This window comes from Miniopterus schreibersii (genome assembly GCF_964146895.1).
Source record: "Miniopterus schreibersii genome assembly, chromosome: 19".
Lineage (NCBI taxonomy): Eukaryota > Metazoa > Chordata > Mammalia > Chiroptera > Miniopteridae > Miniopterus > Miniopterus schreibersii.
In genome coordinates, this window is record NC_138119.1 from 33,318,882 (window position 1) to 33,339,736 (window position 20,855).

At 44.2% G+C, this 20,855-nt stretch overlaps 2 protein-coding genes across 2 annotated transcripts in view; both read left to right on the top strand.

Moving 5' to 3' along the window:
- COPA (COPI coat complex subunit alpha) overlaps positions 1-8,985 on the top strand; it is a 46,430-nt gene extending 37,445 nt beyond the window's left edge. The window contains exons 20-33 of the mRNA XM_081120836.1: positions 1,049-1,238; positions 1,363-1,458; positions 3,172-3,260; positions 3,417-3,540; positions 4,395-4,484; positions 4,656-4,765; positions 5,148-5,225; positions 5,362-5,430; positions 5,985-6,121; positions 6,388-6,574; positions 6,663-6,773; positions 7,094-7,255; positions 7,893-8,087; positions 8,353-8,985. Of these exons, the coding sequence (XP_080976962.1) occupies positions 1,049-1,238; positions 1,363-1,458; positions 3,172-3,260; positions 3,417-3,540; positions 4,395-4,484; positions 4,656-4,765; positions 5,148-5,225; positions 5,362-5,430; positions 5,985-6,121; positions 6,388-6,574; positions 6,663-6,773; positions 7,094-7,255; positions 7,893-8,087; positions 8,353-8,412 (1,698 nt within the window). The 3' untranslated portion in view covers positions 8,413-8,985. The remainder of the gene's footprint in view (positions 1-1,048; positions 1,239-1,362; positions 1,459-3,171; positions 3,261-3,416; positions 3,541-4,394; positions 4,485-4,655; positions 4,766-5,147; positions 5,226-5,361; positions 5,431-5,984; positions 6,122-6,387; positions 6,575-6,662; positions 6,774-7,093; positions 7,256-7,892; positions 8,088-8,352) is intronic.
- Positions 8,986-13,122: 4,137 nt separating this feature from the next.
- PEX19 (peroxisomal biogenesis factor 19) lies at positions 13,123-20,026 on the top strand. Its single transcript, XM_081122385.1, has 8 exons — positions 13,123-13,254; positions 14,700-14,809; positions 15,223-15,388; positions 15,825-15,910; positions 16,123-16,284; positions 17,120-17,296; positions 17,492-17,536; positions 17,698-20,026. The coding sequence occupies exons 1-8, from the start codon at positions 13,185-13,187 to the stop codon at positions 17,779-17,781; spliced, it is 900 nt and encodes a 299-aa protein (XP_080978511.1). The 5' UTR covers positions 13,123-13,184; the 3' UTR covers positions 17,782-20,026.
- Positions 20,027-20,855: the final 829 nt, after the last annotated feature.

The following is a 20,855-nucleotide window of genomic DNA, read 5'->3' on the forward strand; positions in this document are numbered from 1 at the left end:
ACTTTTTCCTGTCTGCTTCTGCCATGTCATTTCTATTATTGTTTTCATGCTCACTTTGTCTGAATTCAATAATTTCTAGTTTAGGAGCAATATAGCATGGAATTAGAAAAATCTCATTAGTTTCTTGACATTTGACTTGCTGATTGGCTGCTTAGATGAATGATTACTTATTAAATGTTGGCCTAGAGTCTGCAGGCATTATTTTTTTTTTTTTTAAATATATCTTTATTGATTTCAGAGAGAGGAAGGAAGAGGGAGAGAGAGAGAGAGAAACATCAATGATGAGACAGTCATTGATCAGCTGCCTCCTGCACACCCCCAGCTGGGGATCGAGCCCGCAACCCGAGCATGTGCCCTAACCGGGAATCGAACCACAATCTCTGGATCCTAGGCCTGACACTCAACTGCTGAGTCACGCCCAGCCAGGCTACAGGCATTATTTTTTATTTTTTTAAATATATCTTTATTGATTTCAGAGAGAGGAAAGGAGAGGGAGAGAGAGATAGAAACATCAATGATCAGAGAGTCATTGATCAAGCCCGCAACCGGGCATGTGCCCTGACCGGGAATCGAACCCTGATCGCCTGGATCCTAGGATGATGCTCAACCGCTGAGCCACGCCCAGCCGGGCGTCATTATTTTTAAATGGGGAGAGAGCTTAGGAATGTTGACTTTTCAGTTTGGAACTTCCTTCTTTTATTATTTCTCCTGTCTTTCCTAAAGCTCCTGTGGATCTTCAGACTTGGCAAGTAGGAAATAATGTAGCTAAGAAAGAATTGGCTTTATGGAATCAACAATTGCTAAGAGATAATTTTGTAAAAATATAAATTTCTGAGGAGGACAGTGTGATGTAATTCTTTTATCTATGGCTCCAAAGGGATTATATTTGTTAGTAGGATTTTCAGTACAATTAGATTGAAAGTTAGGTGTGATTGAAAGTATAGAGAGTTCCTTGGGAGATTTATTTAGAGGCAAACACTTTGACTATAGTCCCTGGTTTAGAGCCACAGTACCCATCCTGTTAACTCTGACCCTGGGGATTTTTTAGATTGCTCTGGAAGCAGCCAAAGCCCTGGATGACAAGAACTGCTGGGAAAAGCTGGGAGAAGTGGCCTTGCTACAGGGGAACCACCAGATTGTGGAAATGTGTTATCAGCGCACCAAGAACTTTGACAGACTTTCCTTCCTGTATCTTATCACTGGCAACTTAGAGAAACTTCGCAAGATGATGAAGATTGGTGAGGCCACAGAAACTAAGGGTGGGAAGAGGGGTTTTGGGGGGAAGGAGGACGGTATAGAAGAGAGAGAGAGAAAACTTAAGAGAGAAAACCTAACTTGGTGTCTCTTACTGACTTGGTGCAGCTGAGATCCGAAAGGACATGAGTGGCCATTATCAGAATGCCCTGTACCTGGGTGATGTGTCAGAACGAGTGAGGATCCTAAAGAACTGTGGGCAGAGTAAGTATCTATCCAGACTCACCAGCTCCTTTGGGGCCTTAGGAAGGATTTTCTCTTCATGGTGAGTTATTTATGTATAGTGGTGAGGGATTTGCCTTCATTGTGCAGTTTTTCAGAAGAGACCATATGCTTCTACCACACTCAGAAGACTTTCTTCAAAGCCAAATGGAGGTACAGCCAGAATATTCAGTCTGTCCATGCACTCTTAGGGAAGTATTTAATGGTCATGGAGGAGTTAGAGGGTTTTAAAAGGTCCTGGAGCAAGCACCCTAGTTAATGCAGTTGGTTGGATACCATTGGAATTTTATTCTTTTATTCGGTTCTGGAGGTTTTGCTCGCTTATTTATTTATTTATTTATTTATTCCAAGGATATTTTTTAAAGACGTCACTATATACCAAGCATTATACTAGTACATGAGCTACATTAGGGAACAAGAAATATAAAAGATGTGGTTTGGACCAAGGTGCTAGCAGTGAAGGGGTGCACAATGGTCAGATTTAGCAGATAAAGGTAGAATCGACATGGTTGGTTGGTTGGTTTATTTTTTAATCCTCACCCGAGGATATTTTTTCCATTGCATTTTCAGAGAGAGTAGAAGGGGGGCGGAGAGAGAGAGAGAGAGAGAGAGGGAGAGGGAGAAACATCGATGTGAGAGAGACACATCAATTAGTTGCCACCTGCAGGCACCCCCACCAAGGCCTGAGATCTAGCCTGCAACCGAGATACGTGCCCTTGGCCAGAACGAAACCCGGGACCCTTCAGTCTAGCAACTGAGCCGAACCGGGCAGGGCACAGCATGGTTTATTGAAGGACTGGATGTGGGATGTTTAAAAGAGGAGTCAGTTTCGGGCCAGTGTGGCTCAGTGGTCGAACATCAGCCTATGCACCAGGAGGTCATGGTTCAATTCCCCATCAGGTCACATGCCTGGGTTTCGGGCTCAATCCCTAGCAGGAAGCATGCAGGAGGCAGCCAATCGATGTTGATACATTGATGTTTCTATCTCTCCCTCTCCCTTCCTTGCTCTCTAAAGTAAATAAATAACATATTTCAAAGAAGAGTTAGCAATGATTTCCAGGTTTTATCAACATTGATGATAGATCTTAAGGATAAGCACCTCTTATTAGTTATCTATTGTTGTGTAACAAGTTGCACCCAAACTTAGTAGTTTAAAACAACAAACATTGACTGTTTCAATATGCAGCATGGCTTGCTGGGTGCCTCTGTCTCAGTACCTCTCATGAGGCTGCAATCAAGATGTTGGCCAGGGCTGTAGGCATCTCAAGGCTCAAGTGGGGGAGGATCCGCTCCTGTGCTCATTACATATCTGTGGGCAATCCTCGGGTCCTCACTGGCTATTGGCTGGGAGATGGCATTTTTCTGCCATATAAGCTTCTCTGTAGTGCAGTTCACAATAGTTGGTTTTCCTCAGAGCAAGTGAATAAGAGAGGGTACCCAAGACAGAAGTTACAGTATTTGTACCCTAATCTCAAGATTGACGTCTCATTACTTCTCATTACTTCTGCCATGTTCTGTTCATTAGAAGCAAGTCAACAGGTCCAGCGCTCACTTAAGGGGAGGGGATTTTGCAAGGACTTGAATACCAGGAGGCAGGGATCACTGGGGGGCGGGGGGAGGCATCTTTGAGTCTGCCTACCTACAGAAGCATTCACTTGGAAATGTACCTGAAACCACAGAGTCTGTTTTCTCTAGAGTCACTGGCTTATCTCACAGCTGCTACCCATGGCTTAGATGAAGAAGCTGAGAGCCTGAAGGAGACATTTGACCCAGAGAAGGAGACAGTGAGTCTTCATTTACTTGAGTGTCTCTGATCACAGGATTAACTCTGAAATCTTGGGACATTTTAAACCTATGAATGTCACTGTCCTACCTGAGGCTCTATAACCTTCCCTACATAATTCCTGAGAGGTGTTTGCTTTTACCCTTCTACCTTTCAGATTCCAGATATTGACCCTAAGGCCAAGTTGCTTCAGCCACCTGCACCTATCATGCCATTGGATACCAATTGGCCCTTATTGACTGTGTCCAAAGGGTTCTTTGAAGGCTCCATTGCCAGCAAGGGTAAGTGCTCAATTGTCCCCTAGCATTTTTGTTGTCTATTTTATGAAGAACTGTCCTGGAGAATACCGTCAGCTCTCCTGTCCTTTTCTCTGATAAAGCCTCATGGAGCACTGAGATTCCAAACAGACTTACGGTATATAGTCTTTTAAAATCTAAATAAAAGCGTTATGAAATCCTTAACATTTGGAAAATAGGCGGGGGAAAAGAGAGATATCTCTTAGTCCATGCTTCTAACAACCACTGTTAGCATTTTGGTGTATTTCTTTAGGTTTTACCATATATGTAGTAATACTCTCCATTTAGTATTTTACTAATAACATACAATGTTAAAGGTACAAAGTCAGCTACCTCAACTTCTGTCATGTGAGTATATGCAGATGTGTGCCATCGTCCCCACCCTTAACCCTCCTCCTGTCTTGGATATATCTACTAAGTCATCTCTCTTGACTTAGAGCCTAAATAGACCCTTAGGCATTTTGTGCTCAGCTCTGCTCTTTCCTCCATCTCCTTTAACCGACCCTGTGTCCTCATGCCCTGTGCACACTGTAGTGATAACTTAGCAAACATCCCAGCAAGAAATTCTAAAGTTTGTAGCCAAAGGTTGGTAAGTAAAAAAATGGTTAAGAGGCAGTTTTTGGTAGCAGGAAAGCCAATTGTTTCCCTCTGTTTTCTGTTCCCTCTCTCTGTGAAACCTACTGAAACTAGCATAATTTATATATTACAAAAATAAATAATAAACAAAAAGTGGACAGAACCTTATCACCTGCTTTTGTAAGGATCCCACTTGCCTGCAGAGGAGGCCATATCTCAGACTTGCCTGACTGTAACCAGTTTCTTTTTGTCCTGTCCTGTAGGGAAGGGAGGAGCACTGGCTGCTGATATTGACATTGACACTGTTGGTACTGAGGGCTGGGGAGAGGATGCGGAGCTGCAGCTGGATGAAGGTTAGAATACTATTCTAGGCCTGGTCTGGGCAGATGGGGTTAGGAGTGGGTAGTGGGCAGTTCTGCAGAGTTCCAAACCATGGAACTAATAAGGATCTCAACATTTTGCTTTTCTTTGGCTAAGATTGTGTCACTACAAGGATCTATTCTGAGCCTGGATTTTCCTTACAGATGGGTTTGTGGAGGCTTCAGAAGGTTTGGGTGATGATGCTCTTGGGAAGGGACAGGAAGAAGGAGGTGGCTGGGATGTAGAAGAAGATCTAGAGCTCCCTCCCGAGCTGGTATGTGGGATTCTTACCCTTGTAAAGTTCTCTCTCTTTCTCCCTGTGGAAGCCCACCCCAGTCCTGAAGTCCCCAAAAGGAAGGGGGTCTACACTTCACTCATCTGCTATTTTATCTCCCATTTGAAAGAAAGAAAGAAGAATGAGATAAGGGTTATGCCAGTAGCAGCTTATGAAAAGGCAGCAAGCTTTTTTGTCAGCAAGCTTTTGGTATATCATTTTGTTACTTGTGAAGCTGCTCCTATTTTGAGGGTCTTCTCCCACAATCACCACCCCTCCTCTCCCATAGAGACTTGGAACAAGGTTTCGGGCTCTGTTTAGATTTATCAGGACAGAGTGCTTGAATGGCTTAAAAATGACTCACTTTTTGTTTTCCCCCCAGGATATAGCCCCTGGGGCAGCTGGTGGGGCTGAGGATGGGTTCTTCGTGCCCCCCACCAAGGGAACTAGCCCAACTCAGGTAAGCAGGGAAACGGCCCTATGGGCTGAGATGGCTATATTTGATTGATGTGTAAGGAGTACTGTTACAGAGTAGCTTAGCTTGGGAAGAATAACAGCAAGATTTCACTTGGCTTGGATTTTCTGTTTCTTTTTAGATCTGGTGCAATAACTCTCAGCTTCCAGTTGATCACATCCTGGCAGGCTCTTTTGAAACGGCCATGAGGGTATGTCTTAAAGTAACTTTGGCTTTTGTTGAATGTCTCAACTAGGGTCCCAGGGAGATGGTTAACTCACCTTAACCAAATGGAAATTATCCCACCCATAAGGGCAGAGACATGTATTTATCATGGAAACCCTTGGTCTTAACTGAGGGAACTTGTCTCATAACGCCTTCCTCTTATCTGCTTTCCATTTGGCTTAGTAATCTCCTAGGGTGAATCCTTCCAGCCATCTTCCACTCACTGTACAGCCTGCTTTCTGGCTCCCATCAGTGAAGTAAGCATCCCTTCATGAACAGGGATATGTTTTGAACACTAAGCCATGTGTTTAATAGCAATAATAACCACCACAACTGTAACAACATTTACTCACTGTTGACTGTGTGCCAGGCACTATCCTAAATGCTTTCATAGGTATTATTAAATGAGGTAGGTCCTATAATTAAGTATAATTTACTGATGAGGAGACAAGTACAGAGAAGTTAAGTACCTTGCCCAAGGTACTTAGTTTTTATGTGGTAGGACCAAAATCCTTATGTTTTTTGCTTCCTCTATTTCAGCTCCTTCATGACCAGGTAGGGGTAACCCAGTTTGGTCCCTACAAGCAACTGTTCCTACAGACCTATGCCCGAGGTCGTACCACCTATCAGGCTCTGCCCTGCCTGCCCTCCATGTATGGCTACCCTAATCGCAACTGGTAAGGCCCCTTGCTCCTGGCTTTTATCTCTTTCAGCATGGCATAGATATTTCAGGTGCTAGCCTCAGGGACAGTCACAATTACCCCAAAGCTGAGGTTTCCTAATAGGAAAAGATCTTTGGCTTGCCACTTTATGAAGTTTGGTTTACACCTTCTGCATCCTATCCCCAAACTACTTTCACAGTGATTATGTTGCCAGAAAAAGAAGTTGAATCCTCGTGAGCTCCTGATTATTGTCTGTCTTCTTCCTCCTTTTCCCTTTCTAGGAAGGATGCAGGGCTGAAGAATGGTGTACCAGCTGTGGGCCTGAAACTTAATGACCTTATCCAACGGTTGCAACTGTGCTACCAGCTCACCACAGTTGGCAAGTTTGAGGAGGCTGTGGAAAAATTCCGTTCCATTTTGCTCAGTGTTCCACTCCTTGTTGTGGACAATAAACAGGAGATTGCAGAGGTTAGGAGGGGTATAGCTACTTGTCCTAGTCATGGGCACCCCACATTCTTGCCTCTGTACCATGACCTTCCTTTGCCCCTCCTTCCAGGCCCAACAGCTCATCACCATTTGCCGTGAGTACATTGTGGGTTTGTCCATGGAGATAGAAAGGAAGAAGCTGCCAAAAGAGACTCTGGAACAGCAGAAACGCAGCTGTGAGGTAAGATCTCTGACCCTCTGAGCAGTAAAGAAGCGTCCTTCCCATCATCCTCCATTAGGTCTAAATTCTTTAATTCCAAACCCAGATCTCAGTCTGGGGAGTAAGAGAAATTTGGTCTCATTTCTGTGAGGAGAGAATGTATTTCTCCACCCTTCTTCCTCCTCTCATCAGTCTTCCATACTAGAAAGCAGAAGACTTCTCTGCTGTATAGCCAGCCCTGTTTTTATCTGTGTGTGTTTTTAATGCATGTGTACCAGCTATGAATGACCTGTCTCAACTTTTGCATCAGCCTGGCATGTGCTCCTCTTTCTGTCCACCAGATGGCAGCCTATTTCACCCACTCAAACCTCCAGCCTGTACACATGATCCTGGTGCTGCGGACAGCCCTCAACCTCTTCTTCAAGCTCAAGAACTTTAAAACAGCTGCCACCTTTGCTCGGCGCCTATTGGAACTCGGGCCCAAGCCGGAGGTGGCTCAACAGGTAGATAGGAACTCCTTCAGTGAGCAAAGAGAACTAGATCTGCTCTTATGTGGAGGAGCAGAAGACCAAGGCCCTTGCTGCTGACAAAGCACTGATGATATTCAACAAAAGCAGCCAACAAAATGTTGGCTCTTTTTTACTTATTGGCATTGGTACCTCCTTTTGTTCCTGGAAACAACTAATAACTTATTCAGACATGACGCCAGTGTGAGAGTGACTGGCAACCTAGAATAGCTCCATTGTACCTGAAAATAACCCTATGCCTGTCCTTAAGCTCCATATCTCCTGTTACCGTCACCACTAGCCTCCACATACGTGTCCCATTGTATTCTCCAAAAGCATTCTTGGGCAATGAAAACCAGTTCTAACTCGTTCAGGCCTGACCCTGATCATTCTCAGACTTGGTAGAGGAGTATGGGTCTAGATCCATGGAGCATCTTTGGTATTGAGAAGGGGAAAGCCTGATACCACAGGAGAGGTCATTGTTACCCCTTCATGTATGTCCTGTACAGAGGATGTAGTCTGTGTTCCACACAGTTTCATCCTGCGTCAAAGAAACTAAACCATGAAGATGAGATCATTTGAGTTATGTGAAGCTTTCAGTTCTCTTAAATAAAATATTCCTTCCCTCTCTCAGACCCGAAAAATCCTGGCTGCCTGCGAGAAGAACCCCACAGATGCCTACCAACTTAATTATGACATGCACAACCCTTTTGACATCTGTGCATCATCTTATCGGCCCATCTATCGTGGAAAACCAGTGGAGAAGTGTCCACTCAGTGGGGCCTGCTACTCCCCTGAATTCAAGGGTCAAATCTGCAGGGTCACTACAGTAAGTATTGTCCTCAAGAAATGCATCTAGGATTTTGAGGGAAGGGGAAAGAGAAAGAAGCACATTGGTCCTTTTTCTCCTACATTTGCCCCTACCTCCTTGAGGCAGTGATACTGGGTAAAGCTAGAGCTTCTCCTGCTGCTCTTTTTCAGTTACTAACAATGACAAAGCACTTTACTGTGCTGGTTGAAGAGTGGAGAGAGTAAGCTTTCTAGGCTTCTCACCCTCACAAACCCCTAACTTTTTCCTGTTTCCTCTTCCACAGGTGACAGAGATTGGCAAAGATGTGATTGGTTTAAGGATCAGTCCTCTGCAGTTTCGCTAAGGCCCCCTTTGTATGTATGGGGTCAGTCAACATATTCCCCTCAAACTCCTACCCCCGAGAATGAGTCTCTATATCCTTCTCACTCCCTGTTCCTTAACTACCTTTCAAATGGACATTTAGCTTTCCCTGCCCTAAAATCAAATGTTCTTTTCTTTTGTTCCATGGCTAAGCTTGACTTTTTTTTTTTTTTTTTGCCTCTGAGGACATTTCATTCTCTCAAGGTCATTACAGTTGTGGTCACAGTTGGACCTGCCTTCCCAGCTTAGCTCTTGCAAGGAACAAATGAAAACTCAGTGGTGAACATTTGTTTAGTAAATTCCTTCAATATTAATCTAATCTTTTTCTTCCCTACTACCTTTGTATCCTTTTTGCTAGAAAGGATCCATCACAGCAAACTCAGCCATCCCACATTCTAAACTTCTAGACAGGTACCCTCTGTATGCCCAGAAACTTAAAGTCTGAAAAGAAGCTATTTGGTTTTCTAAAAATGCACATCACTTTTTATCTATTTGTTCTTTACAATCATTGTTCTTATTTTTTGTTTCTCACACTAAATAAAGTAAATTACTGTGAGACTTTTATGGCCTGCCATTTATTTCCTGGACACTTTCATGTTCCTACTCAGTTCATGTAGCTGCCCTACCAAAGCATATCTTTCCTTCCATAATTATTTTTAATTACAGAAGTAGTAAATACCCATTGTTTAAAATAAGCACACATTTTTCATAGGATATATTAAACTGCTGTGAGAATGGTGGAAAACAAATAACTCCCCTGTTCCATTATTGACGGCAACCTTTCATCTGTTGTTAATTATAGCCAGTATCTATTGAGCACCTATCATGTTTGTCACTGTTTGAGATGTTTTACATGTAACATACATATATAAGATTAGTTAGAAATAAATGCATTGTATTACGATGGTTACATTGCCAATATAGTATTTTGCTTGCTGTGTGCTAAGACTGAGTAGAATGACATATTGTGCCTTGGATTAAAATATATACCTATTTTCATTTTAAAATCATATTGTCAATACACAGTACACTCATATAGTTAAAAAATCAGTAAATGTAAAAAGCTGTTCTCTGATGTCTTTCTGCCACCCCTTTCCTCAGCCATACAGTTCCTATCACCTTCCCCCAAAAAAGTCACCACTATTATTAGCTTTCTTATCCTTCTGGAGATTTTTATCTGTCTATGAGCAGGTGTGGACATGTTCTTCCCTGTCCCCTTGATATATATATTTATGGAAGTATGGCCGTGGCAGGTTTGGCTTAGTGGTCAGAGAATCAGCCTGCTGACTGAAGAGTCTCGGGTTTGATTCCTGGTCAAGGGCACCTACATGCAGTTCGATCCCCAGCCCTGGTCAGGGAGCATGTGGGAGGCAACCAATTGATATGTCTCTCACCTCCATGTTTCCCTCTCTCTCTGTCCCTCTGTCCCTTCATCCCTCTCTTCCACTTTCTCTAAAAAAAATTAATGGAAAAAACATCCTCAGGTTAGGATTAACAAAAGAATAAAACATGGAAGCATACTGTTTAATGATTTAGCACCTTGGTAGTTATTTCACTTAACATATTTTAGAGGTTTATTTCTCATATCAGTATATTAGAGAGCTTCACTCTTTTTTTACTTCTGTGCATAGTGTACCATGTATGATTTACCATAATTTATATAAATTGCTTTTTTTTTAAATTCTTTTTAATCCTCACCTGAGGATATTTTTTCCATTGCTTTTCAGAGAGAGTAGAAGGGAGAGAGAGAGAAACATCACTTGGTTGCCTCCTTCACATGCCCCAACCTGAGTGGGAATTGAGCCCGCAACCGAGGTACATTGCCCTTAACTGGAATCAAACCGGAGAACTTTCAGTCCAAGGACAGGCGCTCTAACCACTGAGCAAAACTACCTAGGGTGTAAGTTGCTTTCTTGATGGATATTAGGGTTATTTCTAGCCTTTGGCTATTATAATCAGTGCTGCAATGAATAACAAGCCTACATTGTACAGGTGGGGAAGTGTGCTTGGAGGATGAACTAGAAACAGAAGCCCTCTGTCCAAGAGCACAGGACTTGCCCAGCCTGTGTGGCTCAGTGGGTTGAGCATCATCCCCCGCACCAGGAGGTCGCCGGTTTGCCTCCCAGTCAGGCCACATGCCCACGTTGTGAGCTCAGTCCCCAGTGGGGGGAGTGCAGGAGGAGGCTGATCAATGTTTCTATCTCCCTATTTTTTTAAAAAGATTTTTAAAGAGCACAGGCTTTTATATATTTTTAGCTTTAGGGTTGCTTTTTGCCCTGCCAGTGTTGCTCAGCGGTTGAGCATCGACCTAGGATCCAGGAGATCAGGGTTCCATTCCCGGTCAGGGCACATGGCCAGGTTAGGGGCTCAATTCCCAGTGGGGGGGGGGGGTGCAGGAGGCAGCTGATCAATGACTCTCATCATTGATGCTTCTATCTCTCTCCCTCTCCCTTCCCCTCTCTGAAATCAATAAAAATTCATATTTTTTTAAAAAAAGTTGCTTTCTTAAACATAGTATCCCCAAACTATGCCTGCCTTACTTTGATAACAGTTTCTCAAGTTATAAACATTCTTTCTGTAAATATATGCAAGTTGGTGATAAATTTTGGCCAAAGAAGTATCTTTTGTAACTTTAAAAATTAAATTACAAAATTAACTTTGCATATAAACATAAACATTATTCTGAACTGGGGGATATGAAAAAAGTGAGTAATCCATGTTTCTTGAAGTTTATGGAATTGGGGGAACAAAATGGATATACGTGCAATTATTGTGAATACCAGGTAAGAATTCGAAAATGGTTAATAAACAGTGTAGATAAACAGTGATAAAAAGAAAATGCTGCCCGGCCAGGCGTGGCTCAGCGGTTGAGCGTCGACCTAGGATCCAGGCGATCAGGGTTCGATTCCCGGTCAGGGCACATGCCCAGTTGCGGGCTCGATCAATGACTCTCTCATCATTGATGTTTCTATCTCTCTCCCTCTCCTTTCCTCTCTCTGAAATCAATAAAGATATATTTTAAAAAAAGAAAATGCTATAAATTACTGCTTTGCAACATTGTCCACTGCACATTAAAAAGGCAGGAGGTAAAGAAATACTGAAATAAGGTGTTAGGAGTATCTAGTAAAAAAACAAAAGTAAAAGCAAGTTTAAGAAATAATGCAAAAGAAGAACCATGCTTGGTTTCAACTCCATCCTAATTTTCTCAGTTACCATAAGTATTTTCCTTATCAACATGCTTATATTACTACATTAATGAAAAGCCAATAGAAATGCCTGATATATTTTTAACGTGCTTGATATAACTATAATCATGTTAGACACACATTTAAGCAGTTTGGAGTTAAATGAGGAAGTTAGCCTGTAATAGATTGTTACAGGTGTTGGGGAGAAAGAGGTTAATCCAAGGACTCGATTATAGAATATAATTGAAAAGGACCCTAGAGTCCCAACTTTATTGTTGCATATTTGTAATCTGAGGCCTAGAGTGGTGAAGGGTTTTTAACAAAGTAATTTAGTGAGAGTTGGGACTAGAATTTAGGTCTTCAGACTCCCAGTTCATAATGTCGTCTCCACTTGTGCTTGGAAGAATACAGTAAGTTTTGCACAGGTATGATTTTACAAGTCTGTGCCCTGTCTGTAAAGGAGAAAGGACATGCCAATCTGGTGCTTGAAACAGTATTCAGGTGTGTGTTTGGGAAGCTAAGGATGAAAGTCATGACATGATTTTTTTCATTTTAATGCAATTTTTCCTTTTTAAGCTTTATAGCACTTTACCCTTACCTCTGTTAAAACACCTTTAAGACCTTGTGCCATTCTTACTGTGTGTGTCTAGTACTACCTCCAGCCTAATCCCCAGCCAGCTTCTTTACAGCTGGTCCTGATGTATCTGTCCTCCACTGTGCGGGTCTTAAACAACAGTAGATGCCGTCTAAGTGCTAAAATAGATTTGTGTCTGAGGCAGTGTATGTATTCTGTCTGACAGATCTGACTAGAACAATCCAGAGGAGGAAGGGGTTGTCTAGAGTTATCTCTATGTGGGTCTCCACAAATTCACTCCATTGGAGGTTGGGTTTTGTACAGAGAAGATGGATCAAGGAAGGCAGAGCTATGACTACTACATTCAAATTGCCCTTTTGCTCAGTTCAAGGTCCCAGAGTCATTTTTCCTGCCTGAATTGATTCAACCAGCATTAAGTTCTAAGTTCCCTGCCCTGTATCCTTCAGTCTAACAGTTCTAGTGGAGAACAGGAAACGAGATGCCCATTAGATTCTGCAGAGAAATGCGCTTCATAGAAGGGTCTGGGAGAGCCAGTAAGCGGCGACTAAGTTTTAGGCCCTAGCCTAGGAGCTGAGAATGCAGCTCTGAGACGGGACGAAAATCCTTGCCATCAGGGTGCTGAAATTGTAGGGGGAGAGGGATAGGCGAAGGGGAAGGAAAGACAACGTGAGCAATATAAATAAGTAAAATATATAGTATGTCAGAGTGCTGCGAAAAATAATAGAAGAGCTGCTTCTGTGGATAATGCGGGAAGTTGAAAGAATGGACAGGCCAGTAAAAACCCTAGGAAAAGATAACGGCAAGATCCCCTCGGTTGTTAAATGGCTCTGCCGAAAAGAAAACTCCAAAGCTTCCTGTCCCTTTAAAAATGACGACCCTGCCCTAACCCGCGTTACCATTGGTCGCAGAGGCGGAAGGGGTGGAGCGCGGGGCGCCGCGGAGTCCCGCCTCCTACGGCGCTGCGGCGGTAGCAAGATGGCTGCCGCGGAGGGCGACTGTGGGGCCGGAGCCGACGCGGACCGGGAATTGGAAGAGCTTCTGGAAAGTAAGAGCCCGTAATGGAAAGACCCGAGGAGGGCGGGTGTGAGGACCCATCCAGGGCGTTAAGTGAACCTGAGATATTTGGGGCGGAGCGGGGGAGGCTGTGCAAAGATCGGACGGAGGCGGAGGGTCTGACTGCGAATCGGGAGAACATCTCAGGTTCCCTTCCGCGGCGGGAGCTGGGGAGCTCTCCTCGGGCCTCTGAGGGCCCAGACCGCTGGTCTGCCTGCGGGGGAGAACGGTAACCCAGAGGACGGCGTTTCCAGGTCCGGCTCCAAAGCCCTTCACTTTAGATTAGTAAGGTCTTTAAACCTAACTTCCCGCCCGCAGAAGCGTGCTGTCCTGGGCTACTGCGAAGCGGACACTCACGGATTGCTTGCTTTAACTCTTTACAAACCCCTAGTGCGCCCTTCTGTGCAGTGTCCTGTCTTCTCAACACAAAAGACACGCCTCTCCTTCTCCCAGTCCTTGCACCTTTCTCACAGGCCCCTTTCCAGTTCTTCCCTCCGTCGCAGCTGAAGCCGACTCCCTTCCCATTATTTTGAAAAACTGAGGCTGGGAAGGTCTCAGGGGAACAGAGTTCTCCCTCCTGGGCGAGGGTGGATGTTCTTTCCTTCCTTGGCCATGCCCTCCGCTCCTCTTGGTGTCTTGCCCAGAGTGAGCCCAAGGCTCTCCCCCTGGGCCTGGCAAGCAGAGCGGTAGTGAGGACACGCTTTTCAGGGCAGAGGTGAAAATTTTTGTCTTGCCCAATCTTTTTGTCACAGAGAGATAGGCAGGCGGAGGATGGACAGAAACGGCGAACAGTGCCAAGTGACTGACTCGGCACGCAGTCCTCTGCAGAGGCGGCTCGAGGGAGCTCTAGGAGCTTTGCCCAGGGAGGGCCGAAGTGGAGGGTGAGAGAGAGTTTAATGCCCTTCCATTGAGTGCAGTTTGTACAGTTTTTCAAACTGCCAAGTTCCCTAAATTTTTCTCTTTTTTTGAGTCTCCCTGTGGGAAGCTGGGTGGGACATGTTGTGGATTCTGCTTTCTTGGCAAAGATTATTTCCGTTAGGGCTCCAGAGTGAGTGAGTTCAGGGGGATTAAGGGTATCTGTGTTCTCTACTCCTGTTGGATATATGTGTAGGATTTGTAGGGAATCATTAGAGTGTGGCAGGGAAGGCACTATGTAGACAGAGATGTTTCTGCAGAATTTCTCTTTATTATCCTCCCAGTTCTGAGATGCCTGTTCTACCTTAAGGTGTTTTCTCCCCTTTGATTGCAGTAAATTAGGTAATGGGGATGGAAGTGGGAGGCTTACTGAGGAGTGGGCCAGAATAGGGAGACTCAAAAAAAAGAAAAATTTAGGGAACTTGGCAGGTTGAAAAATTGTTCTCCCAGTGTTTTGCCAGAACCCCACCCCCAGCCTCCTCATCCATCCCAACACACACACCATGTCTCTTGTCTCTAAAGGTGCTCTTGATGATTTCGATAAGGCCAGACCCTCCCCAGCACCCCCTCCTACCACCACGGCCCCTGATGCTTCAGGGCCCCAGAAGAGATCGCCAGGAGACACTGCCAAAGTATAAATTTCACCTGCTTAAGGGAAGGGGAGGGGATGGCATTCAGCTCTGAGCAGAGGTGGGGCAGGCCCCTGTGGGCCAGAGGGGAGGAGGGTGACTTGACCTCACATTGCTGAGTGCTCTTGCAGGCCTTAGTCCTTGTGAAACTGGGACTTGAGGTGGAGTGGATCTCAAGGAAATTCTTTGAGAAAAGAGCAAGTTTAAATTATTGGTTTGGGAATGCCACTCCATACCTTTCCCTCAGTGGCTCCATATCTTTTTTGCTATCCTCATAAGAGAAGTGGTTAGAATGTCCAGTAGAGGTGGGTATGAGAGGGGCACTGTATTTCCCAGAGCCTCTGCCTGTGGCTTTTGTCAGAGGTCAGAGGCAGTGTGGTGCCAAGAGATGCATTTTGGCCACTCCTCTCCTGCAGGATGCCCTCTTCGCCTCCCAAGAGAAGTTTTTCCAGGAACTATTCGACAGTGAGCTGGCTTCCCAAGCCACTGCAGAGTTCGAGAAAGCAATGAAGGAGTTGGCTGAAGAAGAGCCCCACCTTGTGGAGCAGTTCCAAAAGCTCTCAGAGGCTGCTGGAAGAGTGGGTGAGGCAGGGCCCAGACAAGTGGAAATATCTTAAACCTCTTAAGTTATCGTTGCTTGAGACCACCAAAATTCTTAATAAAGTTGATAGCTATCATGATACCACTGCCATGGGGTGGAGAGGAGATGGGAGGAGGGATAGGAATCCTGCTGGTGAAAGGGATGAAAGGGGTGAGATAGGTAAACCATAATAGGAAGTATTATTGAAAACTGATCCTTTCAAAGGTTGTGTTATCGTGGGTGTCATCATGGAGCACAAACTAACACACAGTCCATGTAGATTTGTGAAAATGACTGAAGATAACCGTAGAGCATTCAAAAATTTGGAGTGCTAATGACTCCCTAGTAAGTGCTCCATATCCAAGCTCGGTCTAGGTCAGTCTAGGCAAGCAAAGAGTTAAAATCATAAATGACCTTGGCTCTTTTGATCTCTCCTAGGTAGTGATGCAACTTCCCAACAAGAATTCACTTCCTGCCTAAAGGAAACACTAAGTGGACTAGCTAAAAATGCCACTGATCTGCAGGTAAGGGGGAGGAGGTAGGGAACCACAAGGGCCCCATTCTCAGACACTTCACCAGCAGAGTCTCAAAGACAGATTCTCTTGGGTATCATCTCAAGTCTGTCCCTGCCTCATTGTTTTGCTACAGGCAAGTTTAAATAGTTCTTTCCCACCTAAAGGTAGTAAGCATCCCAAGAAGGCAGTATACTTGCTCACCTCTCTCCTGTCCTTTCTAGAACTCAGGCATGTCAGAAGAGGAGCTGACCAAGGCCATGGAAGGGCTGGGCATGGATGAAGGGGATGGTGAAGGAAACATCCTCCCCATCATGCAGAGTATCATGCAGAACCTACTGTCCAAGGATGTGCTGTACCCATCACTGAAGGAAATCACAGAAAAGGTTTGTGAGCTTCTGTTTCTGCTTTTCCTCCTTATTCTCCATTGTATCAACTTCTGCGGACTACTTTGTCTGCTTAGAGCCCGCAGAGAGAGAGAAACTTGAGTATGCAAGTCCATCTGTTTTTTTCCCATGATTACTTATTTGGATTGGGGAGAGTTGGAGAGGAGCTGTGTCTCTAAGAGAAAGCTCTGTCACACTGAGGATATTTAAGGTAAAGGGGAAATCCTTCAGCTCCTGTTTGCTGTAAACTGGTTTAATATTCTTTAGTTGTCTGATCAGACCCTTTTTGCATTTCTAACTTTGTTCATTTCTCTAACAAGGTTTCACTGAGAATTTACTGGCCTTTTGCTATGAACAACTTAAGAGTAATTTAAATGGTGGTCTTTGCTGTGAAAGAGTTTATAGTTCTATTAAAAGAGATAAAATACAGGAATGGAAGCTTTTCAGTTACATAGAGCAGCATATAATCAAGTGTGAAATGAATAGTGCAGACCAGGATCTGGGTGGACCAAATACAACTCTTACATTTTTAAAGAATGTAAAATCAAAAACAAAGAAAAAAGAAAGTATGTGACAGACCATATGCGGCCCTTAAAGCCTAAAATATTTACTCTCTGGCCCTTCATGGAAAAGTTTGCCATCCTCTGGTGACAAATGCTAGCTAGCATAGCCAGGTGATTGGCTGGAGTCAGTGCTATTTCTCATGCTGAACTAGTTTCTTTAGCTTTTCTTTTATGTTCCTCTCCCCTTGGTACTTTATTGTTCTTCATATTTTATTGCCCTTCGTTTTCCATTGTTCACATAATTCTTCCCCACCCATTTTCTCTTTTCTTAGTATCCAGAATGGTTGCAGAGTCACCGGGAATCTCTACCTCCAGAACAGTTTGAAAAATATCAGGAACAACATAGTGTCATGGGCAAGATATGTGAGCAGTTTGAGGCAGAGACCCTCACAGACAGTGAGGCCACTCAGAAGGCTCGTTTTGAGACGGTGCTGGATCTTATGCAGCAGGTGAGGCCTCCTCCTGCTGTCTGTCCACTGGTGCTGTCAGGTTGGGTGTTTGGTGGAGGATGCATCTGGAAAGGAGGCCACATAGCATAGTCCTCAGGAGAAAGCAGAGAGACCGTAATTCAGATTCTTGTTTTTAGCTCTGTATTGTCTTTTGGGATTTTCTCTGTCTTATGTTCCTCTTTCCTTATTTTCCAGCTACAGGATTTGGGTCATCCTCCAAAAGAGTTGGCTGGGGAGATGGTGAGTATATCTTCTAGATTTTAATCTGAGCCCAGGTTTCCAGAATTCTTTAACCTTTAGTGATTCCACCTGAGGTGATAATTGTAGCTACTGGGGATGAACCTTCAGATGCTCTGACCTGAAATATGAGCAGTTATCTGAGTCCCTTCATCTCTCTCCAGCCTCCAGGCCTCAACTTTGACCTGGATGCCCTCAATCTGTCGGGCCCACCAGGTGCCAATGGCGAACAGTGTCTGATCATGTGAAACACAACACGTTTCCTCCCTGATTTCCAGCCATGGGGAACATCTGGAGTCAACAGAACCACTGGGAGCTGAGGCAGGAGTGTTGTCTGCGGGAGTAGTCTGCCAGTTGCCCTCTGTCATCCACCCAAGATGGTGCCATACCAACAGGCTTTTTCCCTGTCCTTCTAGGAATAAGACCTGTTCTGCAGGCCACTTCTGTGAGCCCCTTTGATTGTGGTTCCTGCTGCTAGCAAAGGCCCAGCTACCTACCAGGTGAACGAAGGCATCCCTTTTAGGGCATGCATCTTCCCTCACCCAAAATAATATTTAGCCACACTGATGTTCACCTTTGTACCCAGGATCTTTGTGCCTTGTCTCCACTCCCCTTTCTTGGACCTGGGGAGCAGGAACAGAATCTTGGGACTCTGTATTTCTTTAGTTCTCTTGGGCAGGGCCTTTGGAAATGAATGGGGAGAAACTTAGCCTGGGCTGGAGCTATACGTCTGTCACCATGCCCTCTTGCCTTCAGACAGACCTTTCTGAATTCTCTGAAGGGAAAGGAAGTGAGGCTTTTGCCTCTAATCACAGTAGGATTGAAAAAGAAGTCCTGGGATTCTCCTCTCTAGGTGCTGAGTCCTCAACTCCCTGTTCCAGCCCAAGAACCCAAGTTGCTGCCCTGGTTCTTTGTACAATGCTATGTGATCTGGGTGAACCCAGCCCTTGACCTTCCTTTGCCTCTCCTCTTATATCCCCTCTTTCGAAAATACCTGTTTATGTCAACCCTTCCCTGAGCCCAAACTGTGACAAAAAAGGGCCCATCCTGTTTCCCCTCATCTAGTCTATCTACCATTCTCACTGTCCCCCTCTCTCCCTGGCAAACACATGTAAGGTGAGGTCTAAGAAATGAATGACTGTTCTTCCTCAGATACATTTTGGCTTATTTGAAACAACTCCTTTGAATCCTGTCCCTTGATTCAGGGAGGTGGTTTGGGAAAGGGTGGGGTGTAGCCTGGGTCCTTTTTCCAGACTAATAAATATTGTAAGTGAGGAGCGTGGCCTGTTTTTCATCCAGGTCTTTTTCTGATCTTCCTCAGCTTCTGTAAGCTGCAGTGTGAGTAATGTTAGCAGACTAGTTCTGCATAATATTGCAGTGCTGGGTTCCACCCACTACCACCCTTCCCCAGCTCAGTCTGTACCTCATTTGCCAAAGGAGACTGAATGCCCTTCCGTCATTTCCTCTGAGTATTTCAATCTGGGAAGTCTTTCATTTGTATTGACTTTAACATCTCACATTATTTTTATTAATATTAGTAATATATTAATGTGTTTTCTAAATTATTTTTCTTTGAGCTGACCTTGCCCTTCTCTATGGGAGCTAGTGGATCTATGGACCTTGGCTGCCAGATATTGATAGATACTCTGGTCAGACCAGCTGGCTGTCCTGGTTCAGCACTCAGAAAATAACTACAAAGCAAGTTCATATTCATCTGAGTCACTATGAGCTCCTGACATGTCACTTTCCTCTGAGTTAAGCCTTTTCAACCCGTAAGATCTCACATGTTTTTGGTATTGTCAGGGAAGGAAATGTTATTGAGGCCTCAGGCTTTCGGGGAAAGTCTAGCTACTGTTCCTTATCAGAATGTGGAAGAGCAGAGGTCTGAATCTGGGACACCTCTTTGTAAGAGAAGGGGAAGGTGTAGTCAGACTTGTGATGATGGTCATGGACCTAACTGGCCAAAATTCTCTTCTTATAGCTCTAGCCAAAAACTGGATGAGGGGAGAGAGGAGAGAGGTAAAACCGAGTGCGCTGCCCCTTGAACTATGTGCCTACTGCAGTGCCAATTTTCTTTTACTAATTCTTTTTGCTGGGTTGGCCAGGGCTTACTCGAGGAATCTAAACAGATGCCCTTGTCTACTTTAGTTTTGTTCTGAAGCCATTTATTTTCATTTACATTTTTATTGAACATGAACAAATTGACTCTGTTCTAAAAACACTACTTGATCCCTATCAGGTTTGGCTCAGTGGTTAGAGTGCTGGCCTGCAGACTGAAGGCTCCCGGGTTTGATTCCCAGTGAAGGGCATGTACCTCAGTTGCAGGCTTGATCCCTGGCACTGGTGGGGGTGGGTGCGCAAAGCAACCAATCGATATGTCTCTCTCTCTCCCCATCTCTCTCTCTCTCCCCCTTTCATTTTCTCTGAAACGCACTGAAAATAATATTCCTCTGGTGAGGATTAAAAAATAATAAAACACTAATTATTTTAAGACTTGTGAAAGGATGGAGCAGTCCTTCTTAAACTAGTAAAGGACCAGGTTTTTTGTTTTATAAATATCCAGTTCTTCATACCATCAGTGTGTTCCTGTTGCCCATAACAAGTGTGCACTTTACACTTGGTGCTCCCCACCACAAAATTTGATAGCACTCAAACTGATCAGTCCCCATTCATCAGGATAAGTCCACTGATCATGCACTTGAATATCACAACGTCAAAATGCTAAAAAGTTTCTAAACACCCAAAATCTAACTCATCATGTCACAGAATGGTGTAAAGAAAAAAAGTTCATAGGCTAGTATAAGTCTTCAAACCACCTTTGAGTAGAACTGCTCTGGGCCCTCCCCAGTCTCTTAGTAGCTCTATAAGTCTGTCCTAGGTGAGGGTTGCCCCCAGCAAACTTTTTCTTCAGCAAGAATGTGTCACTGTAAGGACATCTCTAGTATGTTTCTAGCCTGCCTTTTCTGTTACTTAAAAATATCTGTTACAAAGCTTGGGTTCAAGCTAAATGCAAAGTGTTTATGCTGCTCTCAAACTTTTACAGTGCCCCTCTGTTCCAAAATTCTGTATGTTAGGAATTTGTGATTGTTTGGTTTCAGAATTAAGAATCAAATTCATACAGAATTTGTGATAACAGGGACACTTTCCTGTAACTCTGGAACATCCTGGCAAGTTCCCCATGAGGGTCCTTATAATAAGCTTTTGAAATGGTTTTGAGGAGCTTGGGAAAAACGATGGCCCACAGTAAATGAAATTGAGGTGACAGACCCTATGAGAAATGATCAGAAGGTTTAGAAGAAGTGGGCATATAAGAAAGAATGTC

Bases quoted from the DNA above. Each gene is read 5' to 3' on its own strand.
- PEX19 (XM_081122385.1), top strand. From the start codon at position 13,185: ATGGCTGCCGCGGAGGGCGACTGTGGGGCCGGAGCCGACGCGGACCGG. The intron at 15,389-15,824 runs GTGAGGCAGGGC...GATCTCTCCTAG, and splicing joins AGAGGCTGCTGGAAGAGTGG to GTAGTGATGCAACTTCCCAA. The intron at 16,285-17,119 runs GTTTGTGAGCTT...CTCTTTTCTTAG, and splicing joins TGAAGGAAATCACAGAAAAG to TATCCAGAATGGTTGCAGAG.